Source organism: Oryx dammah, unplaced genomic scaffold, assembly GCF_014754425.2.
Source record: "Oryx dammah isolate SB20612 unplaced genomic scaffold, SCBI_Odam_1.1 HiC_scaffold_2, whole genome shotgun sequence".
NCBI lineage: Eukaryota > Metazoa > Chordata > Mammalia > Artiodactyla > Bovidae > Oryx > Oryx dammah.
The window spans coordinates 195011709-195027935 of NW_024070186.1; the positions used below are offsets into that span (position 1 = coordinate 195011709).

General features: G+C 45.6%; 1 protein-coding gene across 1 annotated transcript in view; it reads left to right on the forward strand.

The window, feature by feature from the left end:
• Positions 1-16004: 16004 nt before the first annotated feature.
• RAC1 (Rac family small GTPase 1) overlaps positions 16005-16227 on the forward strand; it is a 19299-nt gene continuing 19076 nt past the window's right edge. Inside the window, exon 1 of the mRNA XM_040231186.1 lies at positions 16005-16226. Coding sequence (XP_040087120.1) covers positions 16193-16226 — 34 coding nt within the window. The 5' untranslated portion in view covers positions 16005-16192. The remainder of the gene's footprint in view (position 16227) is intronic.

A 16227-nucleotide genomic window follows, 5' to 3' on the forward strand; every position in this document is an offset into this window, starting at 1 on the left:
TGTTTATTCTTTATTAATCCTTATGAATCACTTTGCTGTACACCAGGAACTAACACAACATTGTAAATCAACTGTGCGTGTGTGTGTGTGTGTGTGTGTGCTAAGTCACTTCAATTGTGTCCAACTCTGCCACTCTACAGACTGTAGCCCTCCAGGCTCCTCTGTCCATGGGACTCTCCAGGCAAGAATACTGGAGTGGGTTCCATGCCCTCCTCCAGGGCATCTTCCCCACCCAGGGATCGAACCCTCATCTCTTATGTCTCCTGCACTGGCAGGCTAGTTCCTTACCACTAGTGCCACCTGGGAGACCCTAAATCAATTGTACTTAATTTAAAAAACCAATAAAAGAGTCCAACTCATGAAAGTAGGGAATAGAATGGTGGTTGCCAGGGGATAGGGCAAGAGGGAATTTGGGAGGTATTAGTCAAAGGGTGCCAAGTTTCAGTTATACAAAACGAACAGGTCCTAGAGAGCTACATACATAGCCTAGTGCCTGGAATTAACAATACTGTATTGTACGTGTAAAAACTTGCTAAGAGTGCAGGTCTTATGTTAAGTGTCCTTTTAACAAATAACAATAATAAGTAAAGGAGGCAGGGGATTTTCCTAGTGGCCCCAATGGTTAAGACTCCACGCTTCTACTACAAGAGGTGTGGATTCAATCCTACTCTGGGAACTAAGATCCCACATGCCTCTTGATGCAGGGGAGAAAAAAAAAGTAAAGGAGGCAGGAGAAATTCTGGAGATCGTGGATGTGTTTAGCACATAGATGGTGGCGATAGTTTCATAGGTGTGCGTTTGTGTTCAGGCTCATCAAGTTGCGTACACTAAATATGTTTAGCCTTTCCAAGCTGGAATCAAGATTGCCAGGAGAAATATCAATATCCTCAGATATGCAGATGACACCACCCTTATGGCAGAAAGTGAAGAGGAACTCAAAAGCCTCTTCATGAGAGTGAAAGAGGAGAGTGAAAAAGTTGGCTTAAAGCTCAACATTCAGGAAATGAAGATCATGGCATCTGGTCCCATCACTTCATGAGAAATAGATGGGGAAACAGTGGAAACAGTGTCATACTTTATTTTGGGGGGCTCTAAAACCACTGCGGATGGTGATTGCAGCCAGGAAATTAAAAGATGCTTACTCCTTGGAAGAAAAGTTATGACCAATCTAGATAGCATATTGAAAAGTAGAGACATTACTTTGCCAACAAAGGTCCGTCTAGTCAAGGCTATGGTTTTTCCAGTGGTCATGTATGGATGTGAGAGTTGGACTGTGAAGAAAGCTGAGCACTGAAGAATTGATGCTTTTGAACTGTGGTGCTGGAGAAGACTCTTGAGAGTCCCTTGGACTGCAAGGAGATGCAACCAGTCCGTTCTGAAGATCAGTCCTGGGTGTTCATTGGAAGGAATGATGCTAAAGCTGAAATTCCAGTACTCTGGCCACCTGATGTGAAGAGTTGACTCATTGGAAAAGACTCTGATGCTGGGAGGGGTTGGGGGCAGGAGGAAAAGGGGACGACAGGATGAGATGGCTGGATGGCATCACTGACTCGACGGACATGAATCTGAGTGGACTCTGGGAGTTGGTGATGGACAAGGGGGCCTGGTGTGCTGCGATTCATGGGGTCGCAAAGAGTTAGATACGACTGAGCAACTGAACTGAACTGAACTGAACTGAAAGCAATCATACTTCAATAAATTGTTAAAAATTTTAAAAAAAATGTGAAAAAAGACTGGAGAAGGGAACAGCAAGCCACTCCAGTATTCTTACCCAGAAAAATCCCATAGACAGAGGAGCCTGGTGGGCTACAGTCCATGGAGTTGCAAAGAGTCGGACACGACTGAGCGACTAACACCTTCACTTTCATAGCAATCATACTTCAATAAAATGGTTAAAATGTTTAAAAAGAGGGACTTCTCTGGTGAGCAAATGGCTGAGACTCTGAGCTTCCATTGCAGAGGGCATGGATTCGATCCCTGGCTGGGGAACTGGGATCCCATGTGCCACATGCCGCCTGGAACAACTGAGAAAGATAAGTAAATAAAAATAAATAAACAATTGAATAGGGTGAGCTCTCAGGTGAGGGTGGGGGGCACAGAGCCTCCACGCCCTGTCCTCAGGGACCCTAGATTCTCCACCCCCTCCCAGCCTGGAAGTCTGTTTCCTCACCCAAAGCTCCTCCCGCCTCGTCCTCTCAGGGTTTTATCAACAGGCAGAGCTGGCTAAATCACATCTCCAGTCCCCATCTTATCTCTGGAAGGCTGGGGGAGGTGCTGAAGAGTCTAACCCTCTAATCACAGCGGTAGGTCTTTTCTGGAGCTCAGTCCCCACCCAGAAGCTGTCTAGGGGTCCAGGCCTGAGCCACCTCATTAGCATAAAGTCAGATATGGTGGAAAAGGCCCCCATATGAGTAACCAAAGACACTCGGATCACTCAGCGAATTCCAAAGGTGTTAGGCGCTCTGGCCCCGGAGCTGGGGACAACGACCACGTTCGCTTTGCGTTATACCTCACTTCCTCAGGGCTCTTCCCGGGTGGCTCAGACGGGAAAGCATCCGCCTACAATGCGGGAGACCCGAGATCGATCCCTGGGATAGGGAGATCCCCTGGAGAAGGAAATGGCAAACCACTCCAGAACTCTTGCCTGGAAAACCCCAAGGAGAGAGGAGCCTGGTAGGCTACAGTCCATGAGGTCGAAAAGAGTCAGACAAGACTGAACAACTTCGCTTTCACTTTGACTTCCTCTTGCACGAAGCCGGCCTGTGGCAACTGGGTTCCAAAAGCAAGCTTGCAGAAGGTCCCAGGCTGACCTACTTCTCAGGGAGGGTCTCATTTATCAGTGGGAGCTGTGTCCCTGTCACTCTAGGAAGGGCCTGCGGGATAGATCTTTGGCGGCCAACTTGGAAAATATTATCTGCCACAACCATGGAAACCCGATTGACACCTGTCCTTTTAGTTTTTAATTATTATTTTTTTAAGCCTTGACACGTGGCAAATGTGATCTTACTTCGCAACCAGGCATCGAACCTGCACCCCTTCATTGGAAGCATGGAGTTTTAACCACTGGACTTCCAGGGAAGTCCCAACACCTGTCCTTCTATTTTTTTTTTTTTAATTTTTAAAAACAGTTTATTGTATTTGTTTGTTTTTGGCTGTACTGGGTTTTCCTTGCTGCACAAACTTCTCTAGTTTCCGCCCCAGGCTTGTCTTTGTGGTGGTTTCTCCTGTTTGGGGGCACAGGCTCTAGCGTGTGGTGGCTTCAGGAGCTGTAGTTCCCCAGCTCTAGAGCGCAGGCTCCGTGATGGTGGTACACAGGCTTAGGTGTCCTGGGGCATGTGGGATCTTCCTCTATCAGGGATCGAACACGGGTCTCCTGTATTGGCAGGCAAATTCTTTACCAGTGAGCCACTAGGGCCTTGCTATTCTGGAAGCTCCTTGAGGGCAGGAACCATATCTTTAAAAAGCTGGCTTAAAACTCAACATTCGAAAAACGAAGATCAAGGCATCCAGTCCCATCACTTCATGGCAAATAAATGGGGAGACAATGGAAACAGTGACAGACTTTCTTTTCTTGGACTCCAAAATCACTGCAGATGGTGACTGCAGCCATGAAATTAAATGAGGCTTGCTGCTTGGAAGAAAAGCTATGACAACCTATCTTTAAAATTTTATAATGAAGGAATAAATACATAAAGTAGCTTTGTGTAGAGACTAGGACAGCAGGCCCAGGCATCAGAGGACTTTGGTTCACAGCACCATTTGCCAGAGATCTAATCCTGCATGTAAGTTAAATAAGCAGGGTGACAATATACAGCCTTGACGTACTCCTTTCCCAATATGGAACCAGTCTGTTGTTCCACGTCCGGCTCTAACTGTTGCTTCTTGATCTGCATACAGATTTCTAAGGAGGCAGGTAAGGTGATCTGGTATTCCCATCTCTTTAAGAATTTTCCAGTTTGTTGTGATCCACACGGTCAAAGGCTTTGGCGCAGTCAATGAAGCAGATGTTTTTCTGAAATTCTCTGGCTTTTTCTATGATCCAATGGATGTTGGCAATTTGATCCGTTTCCTCTACCTTTTCTAAATCCAGTTTGAACATCTGGAAATTCTTGGTTCATGTACTGTTGAAGCCTAGCTTGGGAATTTTGAGCATTACTTTGCTAGCATGTGAGATGAGTGCAATTGTGCAGTAGTTTGAACACTCTTTGGCATTGCCTTTCTTTGTAATTGGAATGAAAACTGACCTTTTCCAGTCCTGTGGCCACTGCTGAGTTTTCCAAACTTGCTGGCATATTGAGTGCAGCACTTTCACAGCATCATCTTTTAGGATTTGAACTAGCTCAACTGGAATTCCATCACCTCCACTAGCTTTGTTCATAGTGATGCTTCCTAAGGCCCCCTTGACTTTGAACTCCAGGATGTCTGGCTGTAGGTGAGTGATCACACCATCATGGTTATCTGGGTCATGAAGATCTCTTTTGTACAGTTCTTCTGTGTATTCCTGCCACCTCTTCTTAATATCTTCTGCTTTTGTTAGGTCCATACCATTTCTGTCCTTTATGGTGGCCATCTTTGCATGAAATGTTCCCTTGGTGTATCATATTTTCTTGAGATCGCTAGTCTTTTCTATTCTATTTTTTCCTCTACTTCTTTGCATTGATCACTGCGGAAGGCTTTCTTATCTCTCCTTGCTATTCTTTGGAACTCTGCATTCAAATGGGTATATCTTTACTTTTCTCCTTTGCCTTTCGCTTCTCTTCTTTTCACAGCTATTTGTAAGGCCTCCTCAGACAACCATTTTGCCTTTTTGCATTTCTTCTTCTTGGGGATGGTTTTGATCACCGCCTCCTGTACAATGTCATGAACCTCTGTCCATAGTTCTTCAGGCACTCTGTCTACCAGATCTAATCCCTTGAATCTATTTATCATTTCCACTATATAATCATAAGGGATTTGACTTAGGTCATACCTGAATGGTCTAGTGGTTTTCCCTACTTTCTTCAATTTAAGTCTGAATGTTGCAATAAGGAGTTCATGATCTGAGCCATAGTCAGTCCCGGTCTTGTTTTTGCTGACTGTATAGAGCTTTTCCTTCTTCGGCTGCAAAGAATATAATCAATTTGATTTTGATATTAACCATCTGGTGATGTCCATCTGTAGAGTCATCTCTTGTGTTATTGGAAGAGGGTGTTTGCTATGACCAGTGCATTCTCTTGGCACAACTCTGTTAGCCTTTGCCCTGCTCCATTCCATACTCCAGGGCCAATCTTGCCAGTCTCTCCAGGTATCTCTTGACTTCCTACTTTCGCATTCCACGCCCCTGTGATGAAAAGGACATCTTTGCTTGGTGCTAGCTCTAGAAGGTCTTGCAGGTCTTCATAGAACCGTTCAGCTTCAGCTTCTTCGACATTAGTGGCTGGAGCACAGACTTAGATTACCGTTATGGTGAATGGTTTGCCTTGGAAACAAACAGAGGTCATTCTGTCATTTTTGAGATTGCACCCAAGTACTGCATTTCGGACTCTTTGTTGACTGTGAGGGCTATTCCATTTCTTCTAAGGGATTCTTGCCCACGGTAGTAGATATAAATGGTCATCTGTAGTAGTAGATAAAATGGTCATAATAGTTTTTCTTATTATTAACTATAAATTTTTATTATTCACTATGATAATAACACGGAAATCCCTGATGGCTCAGTGATAAAGAATCTGCCTGCAATGCAAGAGACTTGGGTTCAATCCCTGGGCGGGGAAGATCCCCTGGAGAAGGAAATGGCAACCAACCCACTCCAGTATCCTTTCCTGGAGAATCCCATGGACAGAGGAGCCTGGAGGGCTACAATTCATGGGGTCGGACATGACTTAGCATGCATGCCAGGGGGTTATCCTCACTGGATGAGTGACAAGTGTATCTGCCCATCTCCATACTCATAGCAGTCAATGTTAATTTTATTAGTATGTGCAGTCAACTTAACTAGACCATAAGGTGCCCAGGTATTTGGTTAAACATTATTCTGGGTGTGTCTGTGAGGAGGTTTCTGGGTGAGATTAACATTTGAACGAGTAGATTGAGCAAAGCAGAATCCACTGGAGTAGAGAAGGCGTGGCAAGGGAGAATTTGCTGACTGTTCAAGCTGAGACATTGGTCTCCTACACCCAGACTGCACCAAGGCTCCTGGTCCTCAGGCCTTTGGACTTGAACTGGAACTACCAGGTCTCCCGGGTTTCCAGCTGACGGCAGATCTGGGCACTTCTGAACCTCCATAGTTGCACAAGTCAATTTCTCATAATAAATCTCAGCCTCCTTCTCTCTCTACTCTCTCTCTGTCTGTCTCTCCATATTTCTCCTATTGATTCTCTTTCTCTGAAGAACCCTAAGACAATAAACACTTGTGCATTTGTATTCATAGCATCTATCGATATAATTGGAAATTATATATAAAAACCAACACAAGAAGGACTCCCCTGACAGTCCAGTGATTAAGACTTCCCCTTCCAATGCAGGGAGTGCGGGTCCCATCCTTGGTCAGGGAGCTAGGCTCCCACCTGCCCCTCTGCCAAAAAAACAAAACAGAAACAATATTGTAACAAATTCAATAAAGGTTTTTTTAAATGATCAGTAAAGAATCTGCCTGCAATGTGGGAGACCCAGGTTCAATCTCTGGGTCAGGAAGATCCTCTGGAGAAGGGAATGGCTACCCACTCCAGTATTCTTGCCTGGAGAATTCCATGGATGGAGGAGCCTGACAGGCTACAGTTCATGACTAGTCAGACTTGTTAGGGTGAAGTCCAATTTGTGGTGATAACTTGTTCAGTTCAGTTCAGTTCAGTAGCTCAGTCGTGTCCGACTCTTTGTGACCCCATGAACTGCAGCACATCAGGCTTCCCTGTCCATCACCAGCTCCCACTGCTTGCTCAAACTCCATCAGAACTGACTCAGGGATGCCAAGCGAGCTTCTAGTGCCTCGATCAGGGGGAGAGACAGTGAGATCCAATCCTGACATCTATCACCTTCTCCACTTGGACCAGATTGGGTCTCAGTGGCATCTCAAGGATCATTTCCAATGCTATTTTGTTTTAGTTCCAGCGCTTCTGAGGCAGGCCATTCTCCACCACCTCTCTTCTCCTTTGCTGCTGAAACCAGAGAATGGAGTTTCCTCTCTTCCAATCCTGCAAGAGTGTCAGATTGAGGCCAGTATATGAAAATCCCCTGCTGTTGTGGGAGAAGCTGTGAATGTGCTGATTAGGGTTCTTTTGGAAGGAAATGGGAGAGGAGACATGTTCTTTTGATTCACCAGTTTGTTGTAAGAGGGTACGAGAAGGGCTAGAGGTGAACACCCAGATGGAAGAGATGTGTAGGGCAAAGGTGTGTGGGAAGGGGCCCGGAGCTTCCGTGTCCTCTCTGGGTGCACCACCCTCCCTCCCAGCACCTCCACGTGCTCACTAGCCTCTCACAGTTTCTTATAAATCTCACCACACCTACCCCATGGCCTGGCAATTCCACTCTCAGGTACTCACCCGTGATATGTGAAAATGCACATCTCAAAAGACTTTTACAAGATGTTCTTAGCAGCTCTGGGACTTCCCTGGCAGTCTAGTGGTTAAGATTCTGCGCTGCCAATGCAGGGGGTGAGCTTTTGATCTCTGGTTGGGGACCTAAGACCCCACATGCTGTGTGTGTTAGCGTTAGTTGCTCAGTCATGTCCAGCTCTCTGTGAACCTATGGATGCAGCCTGCCAGGCTCCTCTGTCCATGGGATTTCTCAGGCAAGAACACTGGAGTGGGTGGCCAAGCCCTTCTCTAGGAGATCTTCCCAACCCAGGGATTGATCCCTGGTCTCCTACATTGCAGGCAGATTCTTTACCATCTGAGCCACCAGGGAACTGGGCTGTGCAGCCAAAAAGATTAAAAATAAATAAAGGAACACATTTCTGATGTACACAGAAACATGAATGAATTTCAAAAGCTGGTGCTGAGGGGAAGAATTCAAATGCAAAAGAGTACATACAGTACGATTCCTTTCAGATGACTTTTTTTAGAGCAGGCCAAAAGATCTTATTTCCCCTTTGAAAAAGATCTCAGTAGAGGTTGCCTTGGGGATTTGGGGCATTGATGGACTGGGTTGAGGCATAAAGAGATTGCCTGGGGAGATAGGATTGTTTTATACATGGAGGGTAAACAAAATTTGTGAATTTCATTGTATGTAATTTTTACTTAAAGAAAAGCAAACTATTGAGGATTTTCCTGGAGGGCCAGTGGTTAAGACTCCATGATTCCAATGTAGGGGGCCTGGGTTTGATCCCTTAGTCCAGAAACTAAGATCCCACATGCCACGGGGCATGGCTCCCCCTCAAAAAATAAAACAACAAACTATAAACAAATGTAATTAATGATACACATACTGAATTCCTTGAGGGTGAAATTTCTGTAACTTCTTTTGAAATGCCTAACATTAGATGAGTTGTTGAATAGAAAATGACCAGATAGGTGATAAAGCAAGCGTAATAAAATGCTATCTGTAGAATGTAGTCAGATACATAGGTGTTCATTGTATATTCCTTTCAACTTTTCTCTGTGTTTGAAATTTTTTACAGTAAAATATGGGAGGGAAAAAGAGAAAACCAGAAGCATGGGCAGGAGTGCCCTTCTTGGATCAAGAAGGAGGTGCTTCTGTTGTTTCATTGGTACTGACCGGTATCTCCCGCTTGCCCTGTCATCAGAGTTGCTGGTCAACACAGGCACTGTTTGTCCTTTCCTGTCCCCAGCTGTTCACCCCGGGGGAAGTGGCCAGGAATAGGACTGTGTGCGGTTTCTACTCACCAAGTTTCCTTGCTTCAAAGTGGGCTGATCATACTCAGCCATAAAAAGGAACAAAACGGGGTCATTTGTAGAGAGGTGGATGGACCTAGACTTTTTCATACTGAGTCGAGAAAGTCAGAAAGAGAAAAACAAATGTTATATATTAATGCATATATGTGACTCTAGAAAAATGGTATAGAGGGACCTTATCTGCAAATCAGGGACAGAGCCACAGACACGGAGAACAAAGGAATAAATGTATGGATGCGAAGGAGGGAAGGCGAGTGGTGGGATGAATTGGGAGACTGGGATTGACGTATATGTATTATTGATACTGTGTATAAAATAGCTTCCCTGGTGGCTCAGAAGGTAAAGAATCTGCAAGAAGGTAAAGAATCTGTAGTGCGAGAGACCTGGGTTTGATCCCTGGGTCAGGAAGATCCGCTGAAGAAGGGAAGGGCAACCTGCTCCAGATTCCAGCCTGGAGAATTCCATGGACAGAGGAGCCTGGTGGGCCACACAGTCCATGGGGTTGCAAAGAGTCTAACACTTGACTTTATAAAATAGATAACTAATGAGAACCTACTGTATCGCATAGGGAACTCTCCTCAATGTTCTGTGGTAACCTGAATGGGAAGGAAATCCAAAAAAAAGAGGAGATACATGTATACGTAAAGCTGATTCCCTTTGCTGTACAGTAAAAACTAACCTAACATGGCAAAGCAACTATGGTGGTTTAGTTGCTAAGTCGTGTCCGACTCTTTGCGACCCCTCGGACTGAAGCCCACCAGACTTCTCTGTCCATGAGATTTTTCCAGGCAAGAATACTGGAGTGGGTTGACATTTCCTTCTCCAGGAGGATCTTCCCCACCCAGGGATTGAACCTCGGTTTCCTGCATTGCAGGCAAATTCTTTACCAACTGAGCCACCAGGGAAGGTGCAACAACTATACTGTGATCAAAATTAATTTAAAAAATAAACAAAAGAAACATCCCTAAGTGGGCTAATCATACAAAAGTCACTACATTCAGGAATTAGGGGAGGTTGGGGTAGGGGTGAGGGGAGGGAGGTGAGAGTGGATTGGTCGGGGGGAGGGGTCGTCCTCCCCTCTGCGGTCTCAGATCTCCCATTTCAGCCTCTCTCAGCTCCTTTTGCTGTATTTCCTCTACTGAAAGAACACATGTGCCAGTAACTTGCTGGGATAGGATAAGTGGGAGATAAAACTTTGAGAACTTACTTGTCTGAAAATATTCCTATTTTAGCAGCTCACCAGATCGATAGTTTGGCAATGAGCAGAATGTTTGGTGGAAAATCACTTTCTTCAGAATCTCGAAGGCGTGGCTCCACCAGTGTAACTGTTGGGAAACCTGAAGTGTTGTATTTCCTGTTTCCATTTGACTTGCGTTTTTCTTTTTGGAAGCTTCTGGGACCTTATCTGTGCCCTTTGTTCTGAAGTTTCTCAACCGCGTGCTCTGGGGTGGGGTGATGTTAATTTCCCTGGGCTGGCGCTTTCCCTCTGTAAAATTCCTGTCCCTCAGATCTGGGAAATTTCCTTCAGATTTTTTCATGGAAGTTTTCCTTCTTTGCCTTTTCTCTGTTCTTTCTTTTCTGTTTTAGGATATTACTAGCCTGACTGGACCGCTGGGCTGGTTCTCTGATATTCTCACCATTTCCTGCTTTCTCTCTCAACGTGTGTTTTGGGTCTTCTGAGAGATTCACCTCAACTTGCTGTTCTAATCTTTGCTGTTTAGTTTTTTTCTGCTAGTTTGCTTTTAATTTCTGAGAGGTTTTTGTTTTAATCATCTGAATATTCCTTTTTCTTTATTATTATTATTTTGGCCATGCCGTGAAGCTTGTGGGGATGTTAGTTCTCTGACCAGGGAGGGATTGAATCCATGCCGGTGCACGTGAAAGCTCAGAACCCTAACTACAAATTCCCTAACCATTAGGGAATTCCCTGAACATTCCTTTTTTTTTTTTTTTTTAAAGCACTCCCTTCTTATTCATGGATAAATTGTATTCTCTTAAGATATTGATAATTTTTTTAAAAAGTTTCCATCTCCCTGGTCTGTTTTTGCCTTCTCCAAATTTATTTCTTTTTTAATTAATTTCTTTTTTTATTGAAGGATAATTGCTTTACAGAATTTTGTTGTTTTCTGTCAAACCTCACCCTGAATCAGCCATAGGTATACATATATATCCCCTCCCTTTTGAAACTCCCTCCCCATTTCACCCCTAAAAATGATATACAACTTGAAAGTTGTGAGTTAAGTTTTATTTGGGGTAAAATGAGGACTGCAGCCCGGGAGGCAGCATCTCAGATAGCTCTGAGAGCCTGCTCCAAAGTGGCAGTGGGGGAAAGTCAATATATAAGGTTTTGGTGACCGGGGAGTTCAATATTATGAAACACTCAATTTACAAAAGGGTTTTTATCAGTCATGAGGGTCTGATGTCACCATGAAGGGATTTAGTGCTTCTCTAGATACGAGGAGATGCAAGGACTGAGATCATAAAATCTGTTCCTAAAAACATCCAACTATCTAAAGACCTGTCCCATCAGATTCCCTGGAGCACAGGGTGCCTCCCTCCACCCTGAACTCCCTCTGGGGGTGCTAAAGGTCACCAGCTGCAGCAGCGCGGGGTTCAATCTCAGTAGAAAGTGAAGTCGCTCAGTCGTGTCTGACTCTTTGCGACCCCATGAACTGTAGCCTACCACACTCCTCCGTCCATGGGATTTTCCAGGCAAGGGTTCTGGAGTGGGTTGCCATTTCCTTCTCCAGAGGATCTTCCCGACCCAGGGATCAAACCCAGGTCTCCCACATTGTAGGCAGCCGCTTTACCATCTGAGCCACCAGGGAAGGTACAATCTCAGTAGAGGCAGAGGGCAAATGCCTTGTTGTTCAGTCATCGGCAATGCTCTTGGTAAGTGCCAGTTTGTAGTTGACACTTCCATTCTGGAAGTTCCATAGTTGTCTGTTGCTTATCGACTTGCAAAGCTAGGAGTTAGTGGAAAGCTCTCCAGGAGTGGGAGGCTTCCTGGAGACCCTCTCCCGTGTTGACACCTATTTGGTCTTTCTTCCCAGGATGGACAGGTTCCCCAGAGAAGAGCCCCCACCCTCCACCCTCCTACTCTGAAGTAACCTGCCAGCAGGAACTGTAAAGAAAGAGATTTGGAGGACCAGGATTCAGCCTTGGCTACGAAATCCTTTGGGTTTTGTGTTTTCCAGGCATTATGCCTGGAGTTACTCCCCTTCCCCAACACCCCCTGGTTTATGCTCTCTAGAGAGGAACCTCCAGTCCTTCGTGGAGGAAGGCAGCCATCCAGCCTGGTGTACAATCAGAAGGCATTTAGAGTGGCCAGGCCTGCTTCTCTGCTCTCATTCCCATCACCCCCAGCCCCAGAGGTGCCTGGGGCTACCAGTTCTCCCAACCCTTTCTCTTCTGCTCTGTTGAAAGCTTTTCCTACCGCTGGTCTAGCTGGGAAACCAGTCTGTCCTCTCCTTCCAGCTTTCATTATCTCTTGTCTTCTCCATACTTTCTGTTCTAGAATTACATGTTTGTTTGTTTTTAAATCCCTTCTCTAAAATTCTAGTGGGATTTTGGGTAGAAGGGACATCAGATACTTGCAACTAACCGTGTTCAACCTTCATGTGCCTATTAAACATCTTCCCCAGTGGACGGTAGGTTCCCTGATGGCAGGGATTCATTCCGCTCATTTCACACTTTCAACATCTGGACAGTGACCCAGGCCAGAATAAATGATGGACCTTGAATGAAGGACCTAATTTGGTATATGACTGCATACATAACGGGCGCCTGAGAAATAACTATGTCACACATTCAGTAAAACACGTTTTAATATATGCCTGTTTAATTTTTAAAAAAGTATAGTTGATGTACAATGTTGTGTTTGTTTCATGAGTATGGCAAAATGATTCTGATATATAAATATATAAAATATATATTTACATATAAGTCTTTTTTTTTTTTTTCAGATTTTGGTTTCTTTTTGCTTTTTGGCCACAGCTTGGCAGCATGCAGGATCTTACTTCTCAAACCAGGGATCCAACCCGCATCCCCTGCGGTGAAAATACGGAGTCTTACCCACTGGATCACCACAGCAGGCCCATATTTCTTTTCTTTAACTTTTTGGGACCATTGGTTGCCATGTGGAACACTACAAATGGATACTTAATGCCAAAGTTGGAGAAGTTTTAAACTGGTTTAAACTAACTCAGTTTTCATTTAAACCTGATTTTCATGTGTGGCTTGTACCTTAATTTCGTTATTTTATATATATTGTTATTTTATAGTCATGGTCAAACTTGTCTTATACAATGGATTTTCACTTTATCAGTCTAGAATTATCTCAACGTGTTTATGTCACATGTTTGCTTAAAAACTCATGTCTTATCGGAATAAAGTCCATGCTCTGCCTGTAATCCAGCCCATAATTACTTCCAGGATTCTCGACCTGGAGCAGCATAGATGCCTCTGTATTAGGACTGTAGATGGCCCTAAGCCTCTGACTTGCTGGGTTTAATTCTTTCAGTGGAAAACTCTTCTTATTCCATCAAGACCTATTCTATCCAGACCCATCTTTCAACTCTCATCTCTCTGAGGAATGTCTTTTTGATAGCGTGACAGCATGACTCTCGTTTTTTTGCCTTCTGATAAGCACCATACCTGTACCCTACTTCTGTAACCAAGCTATCCCAGAAGAGACCCACATCCGTGCCCTCTACCTGCGTTTTATCTGTACAGAAACTTTAAAAAATAATTTTTTAAAAAAGAATAAATTTAATCAGAGAAGTGAGAAAATGCAGAAAGAAAACAGTCAAGTAAGACAAAATGATACTTCAGCCTTTAAACAAAGCCAAGGACCTTTAGCTCTTCCTCAAGGACTATAGATAACATTCTGAGCCATGTCCTTTGATCTGTCTGGCAGATACTGAAATCCCCACCAGATGGAAGAAGTTAAGTACATGCTGCCCACAAGCACACAGACCCCAGACCAGTTGGAACCAGAAGGTTGATGATGCTGCCTCTCCATGACGTCACCACCAACCAATCAGAAGAATGTCCGCGAGCTGGCCGCTCTGCTCTTTGAACCCTGTGACTCCTCACTGCCCCCTCCAGGGGGGCTACCTTTGGCTTGCAAAGCAGTAAGAGTTGCCCTTTCCCACTTCACCCAAAACTGGGGCCATGTTTCTGTTTGGCAGTGGTGATCAGAGGCCAGGTTTCGGCCACATTCCGAATGCTGAGCACAGAGGGCCTGAAATCCTGTCTAATGTGTGCCTGGTTCATTTCTTATCGGTCCATTATGCAGCAACAGCACTGAAATGTTTGTTCAGTTCAATTATTCACCTGAGGCTCCACCCTTTGACTTGCTCCTAGTCTAAAGATAAGAAGGTAATTACACTTAGTTGTTGAAGTTTGCCATAGATTCCCTGGATATTTCTATCAGCAAAGGGGCCACAGTCACTCAGTTGTCCTGGAAACCTCAACCCCTCTTCAAGAGGGAGCTCAATGAACAAAGAAGAGATGCCCTTTGCTTGGGGAACATGTTTATTTTGAAATAATGCAAAACAAAAATGCTTAAAAAAAACTTGTATTGAAAAGGTCTGATGTCAGAAAAATTGTTGTAATACTGAACAACAGAATGAATCACAGTGAGAGAAGACCTACAAGATGGACATATCCTTGGAAGTAACTCCCTTGGAAGATCCATTATCAAAGAGGGTAAGAGGAGTGTGAACTGGTTATCACCTTGCAAGAGGACAAGGCAGCAACACGTCAAAGCTTTAAAAACCATTCCCCTGCGTCTTCCCTGGTGGCTGTGACTCTGTACTCCCAATGCAGGGGGCCTGGGTTCCATCCCTGGTAGGGGAACTGGATCCCACAAGCCACAGCTATGACTCTGCAAGCTGCAACTAAGACTCAGCCCAACTAACTAACTAACTAACTAATTTTAAAAGATTAAAAAAAAATTTCACCTCTATGAGCCCAGTAATTCCATTTTTTCAGGAATGCTGTCTAAAGAAACAAATCTATAAAAAGTCTTGTATAAATGCCTTCATTCCACCATTCATTATCAAATAGGGACAACAGGAGTGTCCCATAGCAGACAAATTGGTTAAATTAAGGCACAGGAAGGCAGAGGATTCTACCGAGAAGGAAACAACAACCCACTCCTGTATTCTTGCCTGGGAAATCCCATGGACTGAGGAGCCTGGTGGACTACTATCCATGGGGTCGAAAAAGTCAGGCATGATTTAGGGACTGAAGCAAATAGCCACAGGCACATGTGCATAAAGGAATGAAAAGCAAGCAGCCATGAAAAATGTTCCAACAATGATTCAGTATCACTTTCCAATTTTGCTTAAAACATAATACCAAAATATTCGCACTTTAACAGTCTGCTAACAGGTCATTATCTACAGAACTTGGTGCAAAGCAGTAGGAAATAGTAAACGCTCAAGGCATGAAAAGTAATTATTAGAAAATGTATATGCAAGGGAGGAAAGTTCAACATATTTTTGGCTTAATGAATTTAGTTATCTTTGACTAATGGCACGCTCCCAAATTTTCTAGGACCTTGTCATCACCTAAGTTACAGGGATCACATAATAAACGGATTTGATTCCCTGATGGCTCAGGTAATAAACAATCTGCCTGCAATGCAGGAGCCCCGGGTTCAATCCCTGGGTCGGGAAGATCCCCTGGAGAAGGGAATGGCTGCCCACTGCAGTATTCTTGCCTGGAGAATCCCATGGACAGAGGAGCCTGGAGGGCTACTATCCATGGAGTCGCAAGCAATCAGACACTGCTGAGCGACTAACACTTTCACCGGCCCTCAGACGGCCTCCCGCAAGAGATGGTCAGGGGCTGGGGGGACCGCCCGTGGGAGGCAGGGCCCTCCTGGGGGTAGAAGCTGGGCAGGTGGCGCGGGGCGGGGCCAGGACCGTAACCCGAGCGCCCAAAGATGGCGGCAGGCCCCCCCCCGCGAGCCCCGCGGCCGGCGGTCGGAGCCGAGCGTCGCCGAACGTTCCCGAGCGCCCCTCGAAGCCCAGAGGAGCCCGGGAGCCGCGCGGGCGGGAGCGGCCCCGCCCCGGAGCCTGGGAGCGGCGGCGCCGGCGCGGGGGAGGGGCGGCCGGATGTGAGTGGAGCGGCCATTTCCTGTTTCTCTGCAGTTTTCCCCAGCTTTGGGTGGTGGCTGCCGCTGGGCCCCGGCGTTCCGTCGGCGGAGGGCGAGGCGGCGTGGACAGCGGCCCCGGCACCCCGCGCCCTGCCGCCCGCAGCCGCGCGCCCGCCCGCCCGCCTCTCCGCGAGCCCGCCGCCTTTCTCCGCAGCGCCCGGCCGCCGCCGCCGCCGCGGCCCAGCGAGCGGCCCAGATGCAGGCCATCAAGTGTGTGGTGGTGGGAGACGG